We start from the raw sequence: 23,507 nt of genomic DNA on the forward strand, positions 1-23,507 counted from the left end.
GGTGTTATCGAATTCGAGTCAGAATTGTATGGGCATTAAAACTCTGACTTCACCTGTTTCCCGATAATTGATTATGCATTGATACCCTGCGAGTCAGGTATTGCCATGTAGAAGTTAGTCGTTGTCGGGCTCGTGCGAAACTATCATCTCTCCCAGGTAGTCTATGATCGTTGAAACCCCGTTCACCGAGTTATTCAAGGTTGTTGCTTGCCGTCAAGTGGACAAAACGTAAGTCCGTAGACTGCGAAGTGGTGCAGAAGTTCGTCTCAGAGAGTTAGGACGTGTTTAGTGCTAGGTAGTACCTAGCATTGTGATGGCCGCCTTGACCTTTTGAAGAGCGTATAACGATGGCTTGCTCGACGAGCTCGGCTTCTGGTTGGAATTCTCTATTCCGGATGTCTTTTCTGAAGGATTTGGGCTCCCTTTCCGCCTGACTTGCGGCGCGCAAGAACCTGCCCGGTGTTGCAACGGACACTGGTGGTGTTTGACAGGTTTCCTGCTGCCTTAAGGCTATATCTCGTATCACCTCATTCAGATTTTAGCCGCTTTCACTGCCACCTCATATATTAGTACTAGCTTTTTCACCTGCAAGAGTGCCGCAGTGACTTGGCTCGACCGGGTTTGGCTGACATGGCACCAGGCAGTCGTGCAAAAAATGGGCCTGGGTCGCTTCGGCTTCTGTCGTAGCGGCAGGATACATCAGAAAAGTTCAGAGAGTAACTAGTTAGTTAACGGTTCATCAAAGATTTAGTCATAATGGTACCAATGGTGAAGTCTCCTGCAAGGCATCAGGTGACGAGGACCCGTGACGCCAGACGGCGATCGTGACTTGATTCGACCAGTCGAGTGCAGCTTCCCTTTCCTCGCCTCCATTCTGTCTTGTGCTTTTGAGGACCTCGATTACCGTATTTGCTCTTCCGCAATTTGCGTCGTCCAACTGTTTGCCCGCCACCGGAGGTTGTGGCTCTGACCAGCCCTGCTTTCCCCCATCCAACAGACCAACACTGCCAGGGATCAACCTTTCGGCGGTCACCGAGAACTTCAATCAGACCAGTCGCCGACTCGCTGGTCGGAGCTATTAGTTGGTTGATCTTCGTTGGGTCTTGCTCAGTTCCCGGATTCTCCCCACGAAGCAAAGTAAGATTAACCTTTTGACCTCGTTTAATTCGCCGAGAGTTCTCTGCAGGGGAAGCCTTCTGGACTATCCTCCCACCTCGCTGGGTCAAAATTAACGAATTTCGGGCTCCGCATGAGACCGAGAGGCAAATCGACAATAAGCACCGACGATCCTCCGAACTGCCCCAGCACTCGATTAGGTAGGACTGTAGGGGTTGAGTGGCCCCTGTCTGGGGCGAATAAATAGCTTTCTTCCCCAATCATGGGCTGTAGGAGAGTGGAATCTTCTTCAAACTGGAGTATCCGCGGGGTATGGCCTAGCCTAACTTCCACTCGGCCTCCGTTCTGGTCTACGCAGTCGCCACTTCTTCGGTCTGAGAATAGCAGTTTGAGGATAGTGCTGATGGAGTGTCCTCTGTACGGACGATGACGGTGTGGGGTGGATGTTCCAAGGTTGACCAGCGGGCATTCCCGATACCTTGGAGCTCGAGGTTTGCGACTCGCGCGCCATAAGATCGACTTGCGATGTTCAAGGAGAGTAGAGATGATAGGCTGGAACTGAGATGTCGCCGCCGCCCGCAGTGTAGAGCCAAGCACCCAAGTGATTTAGTCCATCGGATGGGCGATAATACAACGATGATAGGCCGGGGAAGCAGAAAATGCCCTAATCAAGGCTGGGGCATCAACTGACACTCTGCAGCGATAAAATTCCCTGAAGATGGGCTGGTCTGGCCTATGAAGTCCCGAGTTTCGATCCCCATGATCTGCTTTCCCGATCCCTGGATGGTCCTTGAAAGTGGCTGGAATTCCGGGTTCTTTTTCTTTCTGGTTTTTTTCTCTCTCTTTTGCTGAACTCCAGCTGCGCGGGATGACAGCCTCCACTGGGCAGCATCGGTAAGACCCGGCATAAGGCAGCAAGACGGCTGCTTTTTCTTATTTTCGCTTCTTCTTTTATTGTAATAGTCCCACGCTCCCGGTTCCCTAATCTTATCCTCCCGGTCTTGCAGGTTCTGATGTCGGTTTGGGTGCCTGTTGAACTCTTTTCTGCCCAGAATGCGGCTGAAGAACCCCGGCGAATAGTCCTCAGCCTGCCATTTTCGTGATTTGTATTGACTGTAAATCAATGTGGGGAAGCTCTGCCTGCCACTGCCCTTGCAGTTGTGGACTGTTCACTTCTGGCTTACTGGGACAGTCTCGAGTCATCAAGCCCATTATTCACTCTCTATTTCCCTCCCCTACTCTCCCTGCGTTTACTATTCTCTGACCAATTCCCCTCTCCAGATTCACCGCTAGTCACAACACTGCCTTGGCCGTTTCTTCCTCTTGACTCTGCTTACTCTGTCCTCTCACTTCACCTGCCTGGATTCTTTGTCTTGACCATGTAGTGCTAGTGTTGGTCAATAACTCACTCGTCCCTTTTCATCTGTCTTCTAGGTTCGAGGTTGCCATTCACTTTTCGCATTGTGCCACAATGGAGAGTGTTCCAGAAGGCCTGGTGTCTGTCTCGGACAAAGTGTCGGCTGAGCTTGGTGGTATTGACGCTGTGGATGTCGGAGATATCGTGCAGTTGTGGAAAGGTACGTTTACGAACGTTCTCCATTACCCGGTTACCTACCCAATCTAACCTATCTCATTTGTTGGCAGCATACAACACCAACCCATCGGTCCACGAAGGAAATGCAGGATACCGGCTGCAGAACTTCTTCTGGAGAATCTGGAGTAGCGAGCGCCTTAGCACCTCCCTCACCGGCTCAAAGCTGGCCCGTCTATTCCTCCAAATCTCAGAACATACTACCACTAATACTACTAATTCGATAAGAATGGCGAGCGAGGTAAGGAACACAACATCATTATTTCTTTAGATATTGTTTGTTAATTGGAAATTCAGGAATCCGAGCCACACTCATCCAGTTCGAAAAGTGATTGGAAACACCAACACCCGGCTGGCCACCCCAGCAGTGCGGTGACCACTACAAAGCCTCCACTCCCCCCCATCCTCAAGAAATCAAATAGCTCATCCCAGGGCGAAACGCAAAAAACAACTCGTCTGCTGTTAACAGGATTGGGTGGAAAGAGTGTTACGCGGAAACCCTCAAACCCACCAACGCCCATCCCTCCTTCCCGGCCTGTTGCCTTCGACGAGCAGCTGCAAGGTACGACTACTTCTAATAGTGGTGCCCGCCCAAGTCAGAAGAAGACTTTTACAGTAGCTAGCAAGGCAAAGAGCTCCAAGCGTCGCCCTGTGCTTATGCGGCGCAAATCGTCGCAACAGTCTTCTATCCCAACCACACGCGCTCATTCTCCCCAGTTTCAATCACCTCCTTCCGATGACAAAGCCTTAGATATGTCAATAGTGCAGGAAGCTGAGATAGACGAAGAGGCAGTGGAAGATTCGCCTGATGGTATGTTCACTCACACGACCTCCTTGCACATAAACCACCCACTCTGACACATGATACAGAGCCAGCAGCTATTACCAGGGTTACCTCAACAGCCTTATTTTCAAGCTCAACAATGCCAGCACCAGCGCCAGACCCATCCGCAGGCCCAGCGCCGGAACCAGCTGCAGATACAGACATAGAAGAAGACCCCCAACTTCCACCGGCGTTACTCGCCGACCTTAAAGCCCTCCTCCATAAAAACACCCCTCTCCCACCTCTTCGCCCTCGCTCTTCACCTCCCCTTGTCGGCTTCTTCTCCGCGACAGCATGCCGTTACTATGACGTCCGAAACGTCTCTCAAGAAAACTATGAACAACCAAAGCCTGTTTCACCTCTGGTTGACCGGGACTTCCGGGCCCGCTTCGCGGAGCAGAAAAGACTAGCGGATGAATACTACGCCCAGTACTACCGCCAGAAGGAACTGGAGGAGCAGCAGATGCCTCCTTTGCATGATAATGTGAATGCAGACGTCATTGTGAATACTGATCCCACCCTCGCATCAGACTTATTCATTTCACATTCCACCGAGGCAGAAACGGAACCAAGAGCCCCAACAAGAACAGGAACAGCAGAAACTACCTCTCCCTCGAAGTCGCGGTTCGGCGATTCGCACCCCAAATCCCAGGGCGCATCAACAATAGCAACATCGATTCTTGCGAGTGGAAGCGGGGGCGCGCATCCGCATCTGGGTAACCAGGGTATGTTTTCCTCTGGGTCAGACACAGAACCGCTTTCCCCTCCACCTCAAACTGGGAGCGCAAGTGCAATGGCAGTACCGGTGCCGATGCAGGCGCCAGGGGGGAATCCATTTCTACAGTCGTCGGCTCTTTCTGCCCCTCGTGGCCCGAGTGGATTGAGTCTTTTGCTTGAACAAAGTCGGAGTATGGGTCAGGAAACAGGAATAGCCACGGGGGATGATTATTTGAATACCGAGGACCTCGAGAACGAGGAACCGTAGGAATGATTTTTTTTTTTTTTTTTGCTTTATGTTTCGATACCAATTCCAATACCATGATGATGATTACGAATAATGAGCCCGAAGCCTTCTATGAACAATAGAACGGCAAGCACAAGTGTTTTAAAAAAAAGTAAACCTCTGATATCACTCCAGCGTGGACCAGCCACATGCAAGCCGTAGACCTATTTCTTCCTGGCCAAATAATTTCCAATAAACAATCCCTCTCCGAAGCCAACTCTCAAGATTATGCTTCGCACCGGGAGAAATAGCTCAAGCCATCTCCTTCTCATCAACCGGCTCACTCCTCCTAAACGAACCACCCTTCCCTTTCCACCACCTAACACCCCTCCAAGCAGCCGAAGCAATCCAAAACACCAAGCAAGCCAAATCAACCCAAACGGCCCTGCGCATTCTCGTAACCTTCGAATCGCCACCATCTTTCCCTCCAACATGGTAAACACCGATATACTTCTCCCCAAAAATCCCAAAGACAACCAACCACAGAATGACAATGACACTTTCCCACACAAACAGTGGCAGGAAGAGACCCTGGCGCTGCGAAAAGGCAAGCTTGACGCGCTTCGCCCACCACCATCCTAGAATAAGATATAGCAGCGCGGTAACAGTTGAAACGAATGCAGTGACAACGGCATAGACCCATTGCGAGGGCGCAGAATCGCCATTTCCGTGCGCGGAATTGATATCTTGGCTGTAGAGGCCGATGACGGCGAGGCCGAAAGCGAATTGGAAGATTGCGAGGATCGTGGAGACGAGAGATTTTGCACGGGCTCCCTTGCCCATTGCCGCTGGGGGAGGCGTCTGGTCGGGGAGAGGGGGTGGGTAAGCGTCCATTGGGTATTGTTCGTTATTGAAGTCGCGGGAGCCGTCGTAGGGGCCTGGTTGCGGGGGTTGTTGGGTGGCTTGCTTTTTGGCCTTGTATTTCTTGGTCTCGGAGTATCCGAAGCGAAATATCTTGAAGAGGACGAACCACATTAGGTGGGATTGATAAGTTTTGGTGGTGGTTGTGTTGGGGACCGATTGGGAAGGTGCGAAGTGTCTCAGTCGAGGTTCCTGGCTCGGTCGTGCCTACTTTAAGTAGGTGTTCTGTCTTTTAAATGTATAGACAATGTGAAAGATAACAGAAAGAAATAAATGCAGTTGTAAATGTACAGTGAAGAACAGTGGTAGTGAACACTGTTGGAGAGGTGCGCCAGCGCAAGTAGTTATGTTATAGGGATCCACCCAGGAAGGAAACAAAGAAAGAAAGGAAGAGGAGAGAGGGAAGGAAAGATGAAACTGATGTCTAGAGAGTGAAGGCTGAGCTGAAGAATGAAGAGAAAGAAAAGAGCTGCAGAAATGGTTTCTTTGGCTTTATATCCCATTGCCGCTATGGTATACAAAGCGCTTTCTGCAGAATCTCGCATGTAGAGGTGCATCCTGCAGGGCTATTATTAAGGACATGGACACAGGAACAATCACTGGCGTCCACTGATTCTTTGTCTCGGCGTCCGCCTGAAACACATGGTTGTCGTGGCTCGCGCGCGCCAATGTCTGCAGCTGGGAGGTCAAATTGATGGTGGTGGCTCCCGAAGCGCCGCTGCGGGGACCAAAGCCCAGGCACAATCGACTGGACCAGAACGGTCCAACGGTAGTTCTAGGGCTGGATTAGTCGCCGGGACGTTCGTAGAGAGATAAACATAGATTCAGTGTCCTATTCATAGACTACTAAAGTTCCCTCCCCACTAATTCCTATGCCCTATCAGGGCTATCCAGACACTACCTGCGACAAGTCCGTCTCCATGTACATTCAAAAACGTTCGTTTTCCTGTTTCATCACCAACCAACCAATCAATAGCTAAACACCTAGCGGCCTAAAAGGATTCTATGCATTATTGTTGACATGACACATCAAGAGACAATGGGAGCGGGGATTCGTGTATGCAAAACGACAAAGGCTAATCGATCATGCGAGGACCCAAACTACAAAGCAAAAGCGCGAACAATGATGCAAAACATACCCAAGGCAAAGGTCCTCCTCTACTGTCAGGGTGGTTTCATTCCCCCTTCTATTGCACCTCTGCCGTCCGATGTGGTCGCTGTGGGTTTTCTGGCCTCGCTTTCTGGGGGGAGCGGGGGTTTGAACGCCCCCGCAGGGGCAGCGGGTGGTGCAGTATTTGCTACTTCATCATCGTAGCCCGGTTCGAAATTGTCGTGGTGCGGTCCTTCCCCACCCAAAGACGATTGATCAACAGATGCTCGGTCATAGCCCTGATCATAAGGTGCATGTTGAGACCCCGCGTGCTTCGTTGAGTTTTTAGTCGCCTTCTTATGCTTGCGTCCTTTCAGCTTCGCCTTTTCCAGAAGCCTCTTCTTCTCTGCCAAACGCTTGCGTTCCTTACGATCTTTGACCTCGTATTGGCGAATGAGGGCCTCAGGTGGGCGTCCGAAGATACTTTCATATTCACAGAACTCGCAAATCCAAATGTCTTCAAGTCTAGGTGGATGGTGGAGGTTTGTGTATTGTTGCTGAATCTTGCGTTGACGCGCGGCCAGCGCATATGTGCTACCGGGCGACCGCTTCTTCTTCCTCTCTGGAGGTGGCGGTTCAGCAGACGCAGCCGTTGGGTGTGGTTGTTGCTGCTGTTGAGTAGTTGGTTGCTGCATCATCATCTGCGCTGCGGAAGTTGGACTGGTTTGCGTCCCCTGTGTAGAAACCCCCCGCATAGTATACCTTGATGGGGTCTGGGCGATCGGGGATCTATGCTGAGAAGCGTACGAGTTTTGTGCGTGTAATGCCATCCCTTTAGATGAATCAGACTCGCATGTGAAAGTAAACTGGGTTCTTGTCGGCGTGGTCTGTTTCTGTTCAAGCATGCTACCTTGAACAGAAACTCGGTAAGGAGACGTTGAGAATGCCGACGCTGCAGCGTTTGCAATAGCGGCCGAGATAATACCATGGCTGCGCTCCCCTGAGTACGGTTATCAGCAAGAGTCCCAGATTTGTGAGGCATTGAGGCATACCTGTCGGTCCTGGAGAGGACAGTGGCAGATCTCGGAGACCAGCAGCACGATTCTGTGCCCAAGTACCATGTCCATGTACCGACGACCGTCTTCCTTGATGTTTAAGGCGGCCTCTGCCCGAACCAGACATCCCATTGCCTACTGGTGATGCAGGGCTACCCGTGCCGTAGAACGTACTCACATGGCCCCCTTCTCCAGATGAAGACACCTGTTGTCCAGAATTTGCCAATCCCATAGTTGTGAACTCGGGCGATAGAGAAGAATGGTGACTCCCCATATTTCCAGGCGTTGGGATTTTGCGCTTTTTCTTGTTGTTGGTGTTTTCGAAGGCATCATACCCGTCGGGCCCGGTTGGGGATGGCTTGATCGGTTGCTCCTGCCCGATACCGGGGAGTGTGTGGTGTTGCACGCTGGAAGGTGCAGGTGTAGGTGACAGTGACGACCCACGAAATCCCGCACTCCGTCGAACAACAACTGGCCCATCTTCGTCACCGCTATCTAAGTCAACGCCATTATCATACGGAAGGTGGTGATCCCGGTTATCAGGACTTAGGTCGCGGCCACCATCGCTCTGCTGTACGTATACTTTGGAGTCATTTACAACGTCCCCATTGGTCGCACAAGCTCCGTAGAAAAGTTGTGTTGCTGGGGGAGCAGGAGGGTAAAGTACTGTATCGGCGGCATCGGAGGACAACCGAGACCGAAGGGGACGCTTGGGGAGGGGGCGGATTAGTCTATCGGGATAGACGGGCGACGGGGTATCTGGCGCCGAATTAAACATCCCATCTGCAAAAGGGCGGAATCAGCAACAGAACGACCAGCAGAGCCCTTCTCTGTTTGTTTCTCTCCAAAACTTTGTCTCTTCAGGGTCTGTAACCAGCTTCGGAAAGACCAAAAACTAGGGACTACTTTTGAGTGAGAGCACGAGGACATACTCAGCGTAGCAGTCATAATGCAAAACTATCGACTGTCTCGACCTCCACAGCCACAGCCAGTTGAGGCCTCTCTTTGTCTGCCGCAGTCCAGTCTGACGGTGTCCACAGCTTATATCTCGGTTCTTGTTCCTCCTCGCGTCTTTTTTTTTCCCTTGCAAAGCTGCGAGTAACCCTGAGTCTTATTTATCCCTCAGCCCACTTTGAATATTATCCAAGACGAGGAAAGACGGCACTCGACGTGGTTCGAGATTCGGAACGTACGTAAAATAGGCAGGGGACCTATGAATACCATTTGAGGTCAGCTCGTTGGCCTTGGGCGTGTTCGTGGTGTTGGCAGGTGGGAGGGCACAATTCCGAATTGGATGCACCCAAGGTCCAGGCACTGTCCGGGAAAACGCCGGCGGGCCAGAAATGCGAGGGGGGAGAAAACAAAGATAAGCCGGAGATTAGAAAGACCAAATACCACACTCACAGATATTTAACTATCCCCCAGAGCATTCCCCGAGCAAACTTTTCTGATGAGAGAATAACACCCGATCGGCACCTGACAAACGAAGCGGAAAGGAGACGAGAAGTACACTAAAGGGGCCAGATAGTGGGAGGCGGTGGAAGCGAACGGAGACGTGGGGTTTCCCAATGAGAGACAAGGGAAATAATATCAAGCTATTCCAAGTAAAGAGCCGCCGGAAGTTGCTGGTATAGATTGGCTAGGATGGATTTGATGTTTCAATCCAATATCCGTGAATTGAATTTGTTACTCTTACAAATCCCCGGAGTTGTCAAGACCATTTCCGCAGCCTCAGGCAACAAGGCTTTAGCTGCTTCACGCAGATTCATGCATATTCACGGTCTTATTATTGCAGTGAGCTTGCAGCAAATTTTCTATGTAGATTTCAGGTGCAGAATTTATTTATTACTCTGCAACCACTATCTAAATATTGCTAATACTAGTAACACTGGTGATTACTTTCTGTCAAGATCAGTATCTACCTGTAAGTACTTTAACACCCCCACCAGTGGTTTGTGAGCACCCACTTTATGGCACAGGAACAATTGCACAAGCATTACTGTCTGTGATTGAATTCCAGGCTATAGCGGAGATCAATCATATCATTGTCGTAGTCGTAGTCGTAGGGGCCCCGAGACCCAGATGTAAAACAGCGCTCTTCCGTCCTATTTCAACTCCGCCCCGAAAGACTCTTCTGAACTCCTCCGGTATTAATATGCAATGTAAGTCATTTTCGAACTTTGCAGTGATGTCGTGTTAATAACACGTTCCCTGAGCCAGAGCATCTCCATCTACATCCCCGGCCGTTCCTAGACGTCCAGCATCGCCCTTCTGAACCTGCGAGTCCCGGCCCACGACTACCGAGTTCACGGCTTAGGAATCAGGAGCATTCGGCGTGAGGGTATTGTAGGGGAATTGTGTCAGGCTAAACGTGGAACCGCAAATTTCGCTGTATGACTCAAGCTACTTTCTAGGTCTTCTCAAGGTAACCGGAGCGAGGTAACACGAAGGGATCTAATATCACTCGGGCTGGGTTTCCTGAGAGCCATGGTAGGCAAAGCAAACAAGAAATGATATGGGCGAGAAACGATCCTTCTGTGTTGGGGACGACTCAAAATGTGGTGAAATTCCTATGAAGAATCAGTGGATAAGCGGGGTCTTGACGCGGAATGAAGGAGTATGAGGCGCCACCACATGCGAGAAGAAGGCGGGACTCTAGCAAACCTCAGAGAAGAATACAGCTCTTGGTCTTGGGAGTCTCAGGACGCAGAGATATATGACCCTTTCGGTGAATTCAACGGAGAACCGGCAGAGAGCAGCGAGAGGGAGAGCGGGGAAAGGGAAAGGCGGACCAATGCTGGAAAGTCGGCGCAGAGCGAGCGAAGTGCGCGATTCCCGTTCCGTCTCGCTGCTTTGCTCTCAACGCTCTCTTCGCTCTTTTCCCTCTCTTGCTTCCTCCAGCCCCTCTCCCAAATCCCTCGATTACTATGTAGTCTCCGGCCATGGTTTGAGCTCTACATACATCTTCTCGCCGTTTATTCCCCAATTGCCGCCCTTTGTCTTGCTCTTTTCTTGCCCTGCGTCACCTTTTTCCGTCTGCACGAGTCGCTCGATAACTCCAGCTCTCAATCGCCTGCGACAGCTCGCCTACGGGCAGCTTTCGCTACGCCGCACCTTCTGTTTGGTTTCATCTGGGATTGAAGGCTCTCTCCATTTTCCCTTGACGGTTTTTTTCTCCAGCTTCAACCCTTTTGGTCTGGTTTTGCTGCGGTGGAGTAGTCCTCCGCCACAATGAGCCCCCGACGGTCTTCTCGTGCTCGTACCTCCCAACCTTCGCCGGCAATCCATCACACAAATTCTTCCAGCTCTTCGAATTCACACTCCATGACTCGAGAACGAAGCACGAGATCGAACCACAAAAACCCCTCCCCACGCTCTCAGTCCGATGACGACGCAGACAAGGGCGATTTTCGCGAGACGCGCCAACGCCAACGCGCGAGAGGCGACGACGAAAACGATCTACAATCAAAACTGGGCGATGGGGAGGACGACGATGTGGAAGAGGAGGATGAAGAAGAGGTTACTCGCTGCCTCTGTGGACAACAGGATTACCCAGGCCTTCCCGCGTCTCGTCGGGAGGCCCTCGGTCGCAATGGCGCGCGGGGTGGAATCAAAGATGAGAATCCTCCAAATTTCTCCGTGAACTCGTCCGACTTGGTGTCAGATGATGTCGGTAGCATGTTCATCCAATGTGACTCCTGCAAAGTCTGGCAACATGGTGGCTGTGTAGGGATCATGGACGAGGCTATGAGCCCTGATGAGTATTTCTGTGAAGAGTGTCGAAAAGACCTACACAGGATCAGGAGCGAAGCAAATGGGTAAGTTCTAACTCATTTTCGTTGCCTTTAATTTTTTCATTCTCTCCCGGTCATCCTGGTCGTGCTCAGTCAAAGAGGCTTCACTGTACTACGAGCTGGTTTTGTGTTCGCTTTATACATTCCGTTCTCGCGTTAACAACATTCACACACCAACCCACCATCCCCTTTGGATGCGTATCCAAAGCCTTGTTTTGTCACATATAAACATGAAGCTTTTTCGCTTACGATCTCTCAGATCACATTCTTCTCAGTACCTTCCCGTCGCTCCTCTTCCCCCCTCTACGGTATCATCCCGAGACTCTTCGCGAGATAATTCAAAGCGTGGGAAGGATCAGAAATCACGAAATTCGGACTCTTTTCCCAACCCGAAGCGTCGATCTACCATGAACAGTCGTGACGCGGCTTATGACGAGGAGGAGCAGTTGCGACGGGCCATTGAAGAAAGCAAGGAAGATAACAAAACTACTGACGGGGAGGAAAGCGCTAGCCGGAGACCCAAAAGGAGCCGAAGCGATAGTGAAGCGTATGCTAAACTCTGGTGTGGGCGCGTTTTTGGAAGTAGAACACTTGCTAACATGTGCCTCATACAGATACCGGCAGGGAGCAAAACGACAGCGGACCAGCTCGCCTTCCCCTGATATTAATTCAAAACAAAGTAATCCAGCCTCACCAGCTGCATCAGACGACGAGTCAAAATCGAGAACAAATGCCAATGGCAACAGAAAGCACAGAGCAGCATCGCGGGGCCAGCGTGACAAGGACGTGAAGGAGCCTGACGACCAGGAAGCCGAGCAGGCAGAAGCTGCAAGCCGGAGGAAAGGACGAGGCGATAGGCGGAAAGGCGAAGGTAAGTTTTAATGATGATTTGTGATCTTGCGAATTTCAGCTAACCGTGCTCAAGGAGCCGATTCGGATCATGATATAGTAGCGTCTCCGATCAAAGCGACTGCGAATGAATCCGAACTTCCTCAACCAAGCCCTGACACCTCCGTCCCCGCTCCGGATTCTGCTCCCCCGCGGCCGTCCACACGTAAATCCGGAAGGCCACCTGCGCGGCGTGGTCGCGTGGGACGCAATCAGTACACTCGGGACCGAGATTTGAACGGGACCGGAACAGACTCGAACACGGGCAATTCTCCACGTCGTGGGCAGTCACTTGAAATGGCCGCAGACTCTCCGCGAATCGGTACTATCAGTACCCCAGTAAACGGCACGGACACTGGGAAGCCTAGTCGGCCTCGCTACGTCCACCAACGGACAACGATGAATGAAATGAAAAGACGTGTAGCGGCTATCTTGGAATTCATATCACGGATGCAAGTCGAAATGGCTGTCGCAGGCGAGAGTACAACTCCGCCTGAACGAGCCAATGGAACGGACCAGCAAACAATCGGCGATCAGCTGGAAAGCATCCTGTCGAAGGGTGCAGAGGAGGGGTCCACAGATAATGTTGATGGGGGCGCAATCCTTGGCGGCATTCCACTGCCATCAGAAAAGGACTTCAGGGCCTTGAGCAGTGTCGAAATGATGGATGTGCTCACCCGCCATCTACTCAAATGGCAGCAAGAATACGGCAAGTTCGGTGAGAGGTGACGAGCCCTCGCCCCGTCAATAACTTCCCAAGCCCGCAGCTGTTTTACGATAACCCGCCCCGCTGCCTTGATTGAAATTCCATACCTACGATACCCTACCTTCCTTACTACCTATATTGCCCACCTCAGTGGGCAGACATGTATAATATGGCTTTACGTTGCTTCCAGGACAACATATACTACACGGGACATCAGATTCGGCGTTTTTATTTCTACTCTTATTTCTCTCTCCAATGTGGCGGTTACTCCATTTCTACGTATACTCCTTGCAGTGTTTCATTCATTTTCCTTTTCTTTTTCCATTCTACTAAAACATGATTTAGTGGTTAATTGCTATGATCCCGTCAACTTACCAACAGACATGATACGGCGCGGCGTTCGTTGTCTTTTGGCTGAATACATTCAATTGCTTATTAACTCACCGAGGCAATAACTTAGTTAACTTAACTATTTCATTTGTCTCATCTTGGATCATTAACATTCCCTGAGTCTTGCTATCTAAAAAATTTTGGGATCGCGTAAATTAACTCCAACTGCGTCTAAAACTCTATAGTCAGCAACTCTCGCTCGGGATGTGTACTTTGACAATCAAAACGTAACTATCAGGCCCTATATTAGGACACACGGGAATTCACGATATATTCGCAAACAGATGCGGACGGGTGGCTTTGGAGAAGCTGAGGGATCTATCTGAGGCATAAAAATCGTTCTCGCGCTCGTCGATCAAATTAGTTTCGGACCACAAGATGCCGTAAAGCGATTAGTATATAGTAGAAGAACAGGGTGGCCATCAGAAAATGTTGATGGCAGAAAAGAAAAGTAGACGTTAGGTTGTCAAAAGCGCATCGTTGGAGTGCTTCAGCCATTCTGCGACAGCACACCGCGATGTTAGGAAGAAGCGACAAAGTCGCAGTCGCATGAACTACAAGAGAAAAGAAGTAGGAAACGAAACAAATCTACATTCCATTACGATTGTTACATACAAAGGCCCATGATAAAAAGGGTCAAGCTCCAACAGTTTCCCTAAACAGGCAATTCCATCATTGCATAATTTAATTCCCAAGTATCAGATACAAGCTTGCTTAGGTTTCTCAAGTCATCATCGATCGTGCAGGAAGAACAAAGGAAATTATAAACAAAACAGACAAGGTGGATGACGTCAGTGAATACGCCAGTCCAGTAAGCAGACCAACTCCTATTGGATGAAACCTTAAAGTAAGGCTCCTCCCGACAGGGGACACGCTTACAGGCGGGAGGCGTGGATCACCTTGAAGTCAACAACCAGCTCGCGACCACCGTCATTGATGACTAGGACACGGACGGAGCCACGGCCCTCATGGAAGGCATCGCGAATGCGGCCGTGCAGGTTGTCCTGAGGAACAACGGGGAGACCGGTCTTGACGTCGCCGCTCTCGGTGAGAGCAACAAGGCTGCTGTCGCGGATGTCGAGGATGCGGTAGGTCTTGTAGACGGGGCCGAGCATGGTCTGGACGACAACGGAGGGGGAGGGGTTGGAGATGAAGCTGGACTCCTCGTGAAGCTCGCGGGTGAAGAGGTCGACACCGAGGTAGCGGTGCTGGCCAGTCTGGGGCGAGGTAGAGATGCGGATCACCTGGGAGGGGCGGCCCTGCAGGATCAAGATGTCGCCGGCACGGATGAAGTGGCAGGGGATCGGAACGGTCTCGGCGGTGGAGGCGCCGCCACGGGGCTCGACAATGCGGACATTCTCGCGAACACGAACTGGGCCCCGTTCGTCAGCGACAACTACTTCTTCGCGGTGATCATGGTGATCATGGTGACCATGGTCATGATGGTGGTGGAAGGGGTGCGTGATGCGGTCCACAGCGCGTTCCACACCACGACGGAAGGAGTGGTAGTTACCGTCGTCGTCGTAGTAACCCATCTTGCGAGCTTTAGGGTGATCAACTACGGTAGTAGTTTTCAAAACTTTGAGCTTGTTGCTGGAAGGAGCAGGAGGCTTGACACTCTCTACGCTAACCTGGCGGTTGTCGTAAGAGTTTCCGCGGGGAACGTCTAAAGGACGGGACTCGAAGCCTCGGTCGTAAGAGACGTTGGAAGGCGCGGGCCGGCTATAAACGTCCGAAGTTTGCTGGCGAGGAGCTTCGTACGAGACGTTATAAGACGCGGAAGGGCGGCTGTAAACGTCCGAAGTGTGCTGGCGGGGAGCTTCGTAAGAGGCTATGGGACCTTGGGAGCGACGATCGAAAGAGGAGGCTTGAGCGTCGTATGTAGGATCAGTACGACGACGATACTCGCGCTCAGTGATGTCAAGCTGGTTCTCAAAGGTCTTGTCGTAGGTCTGCTCCTTGTCCTTGTAGGAGTCTTGGAAGCGGTGCGCAGGAGGCTCGCGGTAGCTAAAGGCAGAATATATTAGAAGAGGGAAGGGTATGTCAAGACAGGCAAGGTAAGGTCAGGTAAGTTGAGGCAAGGTGAGGTAAAGTAAACAAAGAGACACGAGGGGACAAAACGCGGTGGCAGGGGACAGGCATGATTGGATTGTTTTTATTTGGGGCTGGGACAATTGGATTTTTGTTTTGTTTTGGAGCCACGTAATTTAGCGGAGGGACTAGACAGCTCTAGCCGGAAGCCACTCGCCGCCCAAGCTGACAAGTGGTCGAGCTGGGGTGACACCGCTTCTTGTGCTCTCCACTTGGGCAGTTTGATTGGGGAGCGGATCCCAGGCAGCCAAACGGGGGAGTCGTAAACAGTAAACAAACCAGAAAAAAAGCAAGGAAATACAGCCCAAAACGTACCGGTCACGGGCAAGGTCTACCTGAGGGTATCGGGTATCTTGCACACGTTCGTCAACGACGGTGAAATCGTCACCTCTTCGGCGGTCTGAGCGACGTTCGAAGTGAAGATCGACTTCTTCCTTTCCGTAGGCCCGGGGGTCAGGGAGAGGGGCAGAGGTTCGAGTATCTTCCCGTTCGACGTGCGAAGTGCGATCGAGGTTGACTTCTCCCTCTACTCTCTCAGCGGCAAGAGTAGTCTCAGGAACAGCGTCACTCCGGTACGACGACGGGAAGACACTGAAGGGAATGGGGACGCGGGCGTCAAAGTCCAGGTTGGCTGTCCTTTGAGCGTCTTTTCTCGAATCTCTTCCGAACTGTTAAATAACAACTCGGAAGATGAGACAAGAAAAGACTTTTCAACGGGGAAGTCTTTCTCGTAAGAGAGGAAGTTGGAGTACAAGATAGATCTAACGATAGATCTATACTCGACTGCTGATGTGGAGAATTCCTGGGGTAGGAATGTAAAGATAAGCTTAACGCTGGGAATGTGAGATGGGAATGTGAGGATAGAGATGAAGAAAGGGAAGAGAGAGAAGAGAAGAGAAGAGCGAGGCGACGAGTGAGGAGCTTTAAGATTGCAGTCGCTGTTGTTGTTGTTACGCGTTTGTTTACGGCGCCTTTCCCCATTGGGGTCCAGCCTTCTTGTTTTCCTGCTCTTCCAGACTTGCCCTCCTCATTGCCCAGGGTCTCTCAGCTCCCGTAGTGAATCGCCATTATTATTGTCAATAAACAACTTGGTTCCCCCGAGGTATCACCTGCTAGCCTCGTGAAGATAGGAGTTCAATTCAGTCTCCAAACCAACTCATGGGTGCAATGGCACCCGTCAGACTACGTCTTCACCGTCTCCATCCAGGCACCCCTGCAGCTCAATTCAGACCACAGCCTCTCGCTCAATGAGAGTCCCTGAATCAAAACGACATTCCAGAGGCAAAACAAGCGAAACCCGCGCCTTATCACATGCAGCAACAGGATCACAGAAGGTTTAGATGAACCAATGGTCCCCCAATGAGCAATCGCAATCTCATCGCACAGCTCCTCTTCCCAGCCACACCACGCATCACCATGGCAACAGCTCGTCCTTTCCCGGGTCTAATCGGGCTGCTTAGCGCTGACTCCGCTGAGTTGCACTCGATCGACAATGGCAAATGCGGATGCTCCAATCGGCCACAGGTTCGAGCCCAACCTCGCCGAATCTCATCAGCAGATGGTCCTGGTGGTTTGAGGGACTCTCAACGTTGGAGACCTCCAGCACTTGTTCGCGGCCCCGCGGGCCATATCTGAAACCACTTTCTGAGACTCGTCATATAATTCTGGTGATTTGGACAGTGCTCCAATCTCGTGGTGGTTTACCATTGGCATTCTACCGAGGACAGCTTTCCTTCGCCCCTCCTCCTCGCTCAGCTCACGGCTCCACTATGAGGTGAGCACGGTCTTGAGGAGCTCGGCCATGATTGCTCACGATTCACCCAAATGCAACAAAGGCCGGATCATCGGTGAGATTGCGAAAATGCACCAGTCTTTTTGCCCAACTTTTGCCTCCAAATTCCTGCCACAAGAGAGTCGAGCCTGGTCTCGACTTGCCTCTCCCTCACTTCCCCGCCGGAGCCCAGACGACCGAGTCAATTCGGGAAAACAATAGCAGTGGCTGGCTCAGTTGGCTGGTTCGCCGTGTGGAGTCGATCCGTCCATCGATCGGAGTGGAGGTTGACTCCGTCCCGAGGTTGTTGCGCTGCCAACATCTAAAGCTCCTCGCTCATCCTCTCTCCTAGTGTACGGTGTAGGTCCAAACAAGCAAACAGCCTGTTGCAAGGTTCCCGAGATACCCGGATCTCCAAAGTCAACACCTCAGCGTGCAATCACATCAAAATCATACATTGACAATGGTCTATTATTATCTCTTCATTTTATTATCCTAGTCAATTTATCAAACAAAGGGCGTAAACGAATCAATTAAGCGCTGCCGCCCGTCAATTACCTAGAGATCGTTTTCGGTATATATAACATGAGTGAACCAGGGCATTCTAGAAATGCCCATCAAATGAGGGTATCAATAATTGTTCGTCAGAAAAGAATGATAATGTCACATATTAATCGGTGCTGTCACAAACAGCAGCAGTTCAGGCATGATTAATTCAGATCACACAGTTAGGTGATGATGCAACAAATATTAAAAAAATTATCTTAAACAAGATAAGGAAAGAAAGGAAGTGTGAATATGTAGGTGAGATAGCATAAATCAAATGAAATCATCAATATGTCAAGAGACGAAGCAAGACCTGTGTGGTTCGGGTATGGTTACCCTTTAATGCCAAATGCTTTCTTTAGTCGCGAGAATCGCTTTTTGCGACCAGATCCTTCAATGACCACGTCAGATGCACGATTAGTCCCTGTAGCCGGTGGTTCCTGGCCTTGCGATGGGTGCAAATCAGTCGAGATAGCTTTGCTGCCGTTTACTGCACCTCCATCGGGAGCTTGAGGCTGTAAGGGTTGTTGGGATGTGGATGGTGCCGACATTGATCCAATGCCAGAGTCAACAGGGCCACCATTTTCGGAACCGAGAGGCCAAGTGGTCGTATCGCCAGACGGTGACTTTTGCTGAGACTTCTTCAGGAGTCTGGAGGGACTCCCCACACTTTTGTGGGTGCCATTTGTAACCTGTGGGCTTTGAGCCTCCATCGGGGAATGCTCCGGAATTGAACCATTCGGAAGAAGTCCTGGCGGTTGCGACTTTCCGCGTTGGGTGAGCGGTTTTGACTTTCTCATACTCAAGCGATTGAGAAGGTTAGGTTTGCGACTTGACCCACGATTAAGCATTTGCTGCAGTTCCTCCTCCGTCATGCCACGAGATTTAGCCACTGCAGCCAGCGCAGGGTCTCGAGCAGTCGTCGGTTGGGACCGACGAACAGAGGTTTTCCCTGCAGAGGCAGGACGTCTTTCTCCATCAGAGCTATCCTCCAGTTCAGTAGAGTCTCCGTCGTGGGCACCCTTCCGACGTGGGATACCGCGCACGGGACGCATATCATTATCACTCATGCTTCTGACTGGACGATGTCCCGGTCGCTTTAATCTGCGATTCTGAATGCCACCATCCGAGTCCGAATCTGAGTCGGGAAACCGGGAAGCAAACGCTGCACCAGAGTTCTTCGTAGCTTTTCCTTTCTGCGCCTTGCCCGCAGAAAAGAATGACGGCTTCTCCTTCCGCGATGCATTACCACGTAGAGTTGTACGCATAGTACTACCAGCTCCCAAGCCGGAGAGGGGCGGTGGTGATTCAACACGGGGTGCAGTTACTCTGGTAGGAGATGTTGGAACAGAGCTGCTTTGTTGGCTCCCCCGTAGGGTCTGTCGCATGCCCACCCCTCCTCGACTAGCCCGGCGGGCTCGTTTGAAACTACTCGATGAGTCACTTCCGTTCGATAGCTGACGTCGAGGCATGCGGGAATCCGCCCCGTTCACATCCAACTCAACAGCATCCGGGCTCCTGACTTCTTTCCGCTGGGTCGGTGTCGGAATTTCAGTATGGTACTGGCTGTGGTTTTGCATTCGTTGCTCATTAGGAGCGTCAGATTCGGCATGGTTATAGCGGGTATCCACCTCTTTCGGGTCATCGTCGCGAACATGGGCAATGGAATATACTTCGACCGGCACATTTGACGAGCGCGCGACGCCTCCTTGGACGGATGTTGGCTCATCTTCGCGCTGTAGAGTAGACGATGAAATCGCCGAAGAGGCCGGAAGTGGCTCCATTAGAGCGGGGGAACCAGCGGCGGGCTGTGAAGATTCTTGTGCAGAGGTCCCGACTTGTGCAATCCGGCAGGTCTCCGGGATGTCGGCCGTATTTAGGTCGCGATCAGCCTCCTGGGTTACATCTTGCGACGTCGAGGTGATCGCAACACCAGGTTCAGAAGGTGCTGCTTCGTGCTCAACAATAGCGTTGATGGAACCGAACCCATCGCCATCATCCAGATCCTCCTCTGCATCACTATACACACTCGAACTGGAGTCATTATCATTATCCGCCTGGTTAACAGATTTGTCTCCATAAGATATCCTCTTCTCCTTCTTTTGGCTTGACACGTCCGGTTTCTCATCCACGGACTTCCGCGGGTATTCTTCTGGGCTATCGTATTCGTCAAGGCTTGCTCTTCCCCTTTCAGGATCAGGAGTCGCCGGTTGAAATGTAATATCAGGCATTTCGATCTCAGATTTCGGAGTCAGGGGGAGATTCTGGTCAGATGGGACCTCACGCAAGGGCGAAAGCTGCGTCTTCGGGAAATATGCCGGGTCAAAATCGGTATCACCAATTGGGATAGTCTCTTTCCAACTCTCTGCATCACCCCTTGCAGCGTTCTCGGTGGACTCTGCAGGCAGTGCATTATTAGATTGTACCTGCTTTTCCATGTTGCCATCTGAAGCGCGAGAGATAATGCTGTTTATGGCGTGTCCATTTGGAAAATCATCGTCCGATTCTGTTAGAACCGAATCATTGTCATTTACTTCGCGGTGGGCTGTTGATTCTGACCGCGAGCTGTCCTTATTCGCTCGAACACTCCCGAATGAGGGAAGAGCCGCACGGGGTGCTAACACTCCGTCGAACTCATCCCCGTCCGTAGATCGCAAAGGAGAAGTTTTCCGTTTGTGGATATTAAACCAGCTGTTTTTCGATTTCGACTTCCCTGGAGGCGATTCGGGTATGACATCTTCCGGTGACGTCGGTGGGCTTGCAGCCACTCCTACAACTTCTGCCTCATCGTCAAAGCTAACTTTGACGGGTTTCTTTCGATGATTTGGCCTTGTGCCATCATCAGACGCCACGGATGTCGCATCTGAAAGTTCGCTAAGCGTGGGGCCGGGACGTAGAATTCCAGAAAGCCTGCCGTCGGGAGATAAAGAGTTATTTCTATTCTTCATAGCAGACTTGGCCGGAGAGAGGGACCGAGGAGGCGGTTGGTGTAGCTGGTCGGCGCCGAGATTCGATACAGCGAGTTGGGTAGGGAAATGGGCCGTCCTCGCAGGACTACTTGACTGACGCAAGTGAGGGGGCTGAAGTTCGCTGTCTGATGCCACGGCTGGTTTGACCTGCGGTGGACTAACAGGCGGCGTCCGTACCATCTTTCCAACGACTGGCGGTGTTAGAGCCCTTGGAGGTTCCTCTAAAGGCACCGCCTTGGCCAACGGTTGGTTCTCCTTTTCTTGCTCATTTGCAGGGGCTGGCTGAGGAAGTTCCTTAATCGGACGGTCGTCTGCTGGCACTGGAGGCGCTGAAGGTGTTGGATGTGTTGCTGATACTGATGGCGCTGTTGGCGCCGGTGGCTTCTTAGCTTGCGGGCACGATCTAACATCCACCGACGCTGGGCTTCGGCTCGGCGATGGTTCGGGGCCTCGCTTTTCACGATGACGTGCCGGACGAGAAGAGGCTGGAGGGGTATTTGGCTCATCATTCCGAGTTACAGCTGCAGCCTGAGCAGCTGCAAGTGCAGTCGCTACAGGACGAGAACTTCTCCCCGGACTTCCCGGTCCAGCACCTTGCGTCTGCTGGCGGGTAGCTTTGTTAGTTTGAGGAATGGACCGCTTGTTGAGTGAAGCTGCGGCGCCGGAAGCTGCGTCATTACGATCAAATCCAGCGGGAATCGTGGGCGAGTTTGTCCGGGAATTCATTGGATAAGAAAAATTGATCGAATTCCGGCTTTCCGACCTCTGATGTGGCGGGGAGACCGCTCCGGCTTCGGGGCTAGCGATGCTGCGCGGGCTCTGAGGCGCAACGACCGGCGGTTTGACGCTTATCGGCGCCTCGGTAGGTTGCGTACGAGAAGCCGACGACCACACATTGGGCCCTAGGCTGACAGAACGCCGACTCTGGTTTTTCCGCGCAGCATATTCTGCCGGGATCGATGGCAGTGGTGGCACAACAGCCGGGGTTGACATCGTCGAGTAGCTCGAGGTTGGCCGACCAGGCGACTGCTCCCGGAATGTCCGAGCGCTCATAGAGGCCGAACTATTAACCCGTCGGAGTCCATTCCGACTAGACGGGCGCAGAGTGGGTGAGCTGGCCGGTTGTGAGGAAAAGGACGACTGCCGCTGCAGCATCCGCTTTGTCTGGACATTTTCAATAGGGGTTGGTGTTGGTGTCAGGCTGCGGAGAGCGGCGGCGGCGGCGGCGGAGGAAAGATTACTAGACGATGGCTGCGACTGGATAAAGGCACGAGTCGCGGCGGATTGCGCGGATTGCGTGTTAGAAGTCGAGAGCTGATGCTGATGCTACACAGTGAACAGTTCGTTAGCGTTTGCTATCAACAATTGATGCGATTCGCTGCTCAAAATCTCCATCGGGACAAAAAGGAATAAAACGGAATATGGGATGAATGACATACATGATGTTGTGAGGCGCTCCTCTTTTTGCGGAACATGGCTTAGCAAGCGTCTGCGTCTAGGCCGACGCGAGAGATACAAAATGACAATTTGGAGCAATTGAATCTCTCGGTGGACCAAAAGATCGCCGGAAATGAATGGACTAGCGCAAGGAAGGCGGAGGGAGCGCTGAGGAATGGAAAGCCAACGCGAACGCGAGAGCGAGGGAGGGTAAAGAGAGGGGCCCGGAGGGAGGGAATGAGGGAGATGAAAGAATGGTGATGATGAAGGTGGTGATGGCGATTATGAGGGGGGCAAGAAGCAAATTAAAAAAGAAAGGAAACTAAAGATACAACCAAGAAGCGAAGAAAAAAGGGCGATCGATGACGATGATTTCATGGCAGCGTCGAGGAAAGTGAGGATCAGGACGAGGGCCCGAAGTGAAGCTTTACCCGAACGGGCAGTCCATTGCGTCACTGTCGTCCCAACAGGAAAGTCGCAGCCCCAGAACCAGAGAGGAACCACTTTCCCCTTGGTTTGCCTGTGGGTGCAGGTGTTCATTTCGTTCCCACGATCTCAGATCTCCTCGAGCTTCGTGCCTTGCGTAATTGAACCGTGCCAATTTTATTTTAATATCCTGAAGCTTGAACCTCGTTCTGGCCCTGCATCGCCGCTGTCAGCTCTTGACGCCAATCAGTGGACCCTAGACTCTGCCTCTATATATACTTCTGCCTATATCCATGACTACACCGCTACAATATCTGTATATATACTCAACATACCAACCATTTAATTTTTAAGCGCCAAATAAATAGTAAATTATAAGGCACAATCCAACTTTGACCGGCCTTTCTATTTTCATGTCATTGATTATCTCGTCTTTCTACCTATACCATACTATAGTATACCCACGTAGGGTTCAGAGCTTGGGCTACACAGGTGGAGAAACATAAATCGTATGTGGTAGTATCCTGATAGAGTGGGACGCCCGGACGACAAGGAGTACGGACTAGTTATGGTAAATTATTTTAAACTACTCGGCTAGTACTTAGTAGGTGGATTTTTCTACTCACTTAATACTAGAATGTATATGCTCAACCTTTCAATCCGCTTAATACGTATCTAAAAGCTATAAATATGCGCGTGTTTACCTATCCTCTGACCAAGCCTCCGGACAGTTAGTTAAAGATACGTAATAAAACCCCACCTGGGCACGCCTGATCCTCTTCCAAAAACGACAAGCAGCCTCTTCGCCTACTTCATTTTACAATTTCTATTTTGAAACGAGTCCATGCAACCAAACGACGACTTGAAATAGGAACAATAAGCTTAAACTTTTTTACTAGTGTACCGAAATAGGGCAGAGTTGATATATGCCATACTAGTAGCATTACTAG

At 51.3% G+C, this 23,507-nt stretch overlaps 6 protein-coding genes across 6 annotated transcripts; 2 read left to right on the forward strand and 4 right to left on the reverse strand.

Annotated features, from left to right (window-relative positions):
* Positions 1 to 2,587: 2,587 nt before the first annotated feature.
* Positions 2,588 to 4,515, forward strand: APUU_70982S (uncharacterized protein; the record flags this gene model as incomplete). Its single annotated transcript, XM_041695916.1, has 4 exons — positions 2,588 to 2,693; positions 2,761 to 2,948; positions 3,005 to 3,518; positions 3,578 to 4,515. The coding sequence occupies 4 exons, from the start codon at positions 2,588 to 2,590 to the stop codon at positions 4,513 to 4,515; spliced, it is 1,746 nt and encodes a 581-aa protein (XP_041561598.1).
* Positions 4,516 to 4,785: 270 nt separating this feature from the next.
* Positions 4,786 to 5,508, reverse strand: APUU_70983A (MARVEL domain-containing protein; the record flags this gene model as incomplete). Its single annotated transcript, XM_041695917.1, has 1 exon — positions 4,786 to 5,508. The coding sequence occupies one exon, from the start codon at positions 5,506 to 5,508 to the stop codon at positions 4,786 to 4,788; it is 723 nt and encodes a 240-aa protein (XP_041561599.1).
* Positions 5,509 to 6,558: 1,050 nt separating this feature from the next.
* Positions 6,559 to 8,487, reverse strand: APUU_70984A (uncharacterized protein; the record flags this gene model as incomplete). The annotated part of the gene is made up of 3 exons (XM_041695918.1): positions 6,559 to 7,484; positions 7,537 to 8,322; positions 8,472 to 8,487. The coding sequence occupies 3 exons, from the start codon at positions 8,485 to 8,487 to the stop codon at positions 6,559 to 6,561; spliced, it is 1,728 nt and encodes a 575-aa protein (XP_041561600.1).
* A 2,283-nt stretch (positions 8,488 to 10,770) lies between these two features.
* APUU_70985S (putative transcriptional regulator (Cti6)) lies at positions 10,771 to 12,950 on the forward strand (the record flags this gene model as incomplete). The annotated part of the gene is made up of 4 exons (XM_041695919.1): positions 10,771 to 11,357; positions 11,593 to 11,880; positions 11,948 to 12,204; positions 12,259 to 12,950. The coding sequence occupies 4 exons, from the start codon at positions 10,771 to 10,773 to the stop codon at positions 12,948 to 12,950; spliced, it is 1,824 nt and encodes a 607-aa protein (XP_041561601.1).
* Positions 12,951 to 14,192: 1,242 nt separating this feature from the next.
* On the reverse strand, positions 14,193 to 16,439 carry hexA (putative Woronin body protein HexA; the record flags this gene model as incomplete). Its single annotated transcript, XM_041695920.1, has 4 exons — positions 14,193 to 15,324; positions 15,724 to 16,076; positions 16,175 to 16,346; positions 16,375 to 16,439. 4 exons carry the CDS (start codon positions 16,437 to 16,439, stop codon positions 14,193 to 14,195), a joined length of 1,722 nt encoding a protein of 573 aa, XP_041561602.1.
* A 1,618-nt stretch (positions 16,440 to 18,057) lies between these two features.
* Positions 18,058 to 22,169, reverse strand: APUU_70987A (uncharacterized protein; the record flags this gene model as incomplete). The annotated part of the gene is made up of 2 exons (XM_041695921.1): positions 18,058 to 22,020; positions 22,134 to 22,169. 2 exons carry the CDS (start codon positions 22,167 to 22,169, stop codon positions 18,058 to 18,060), a joined length of 3,999 nt encoding a protein of 1,332 aa, XP_041561603.1.
* Positions 22,170 to 23,507: the final 1,338 nt, after the last annotated feature.

This window comes from Aspergillus puulaauensis, chromosome 7, assembly GCF_016861865.1.
Source record: "Aspergillus puulaauensis MK2 DNA, chromosome 7, nearly complete sequence".
Classification (NCBI taxonomy): Eukaryota; Fungi; Ascomycota; class Eurotiomycetes; order Eurotiales; family Aspergillaceae; genus Aspergillus; species Aspergillus puulaauensis.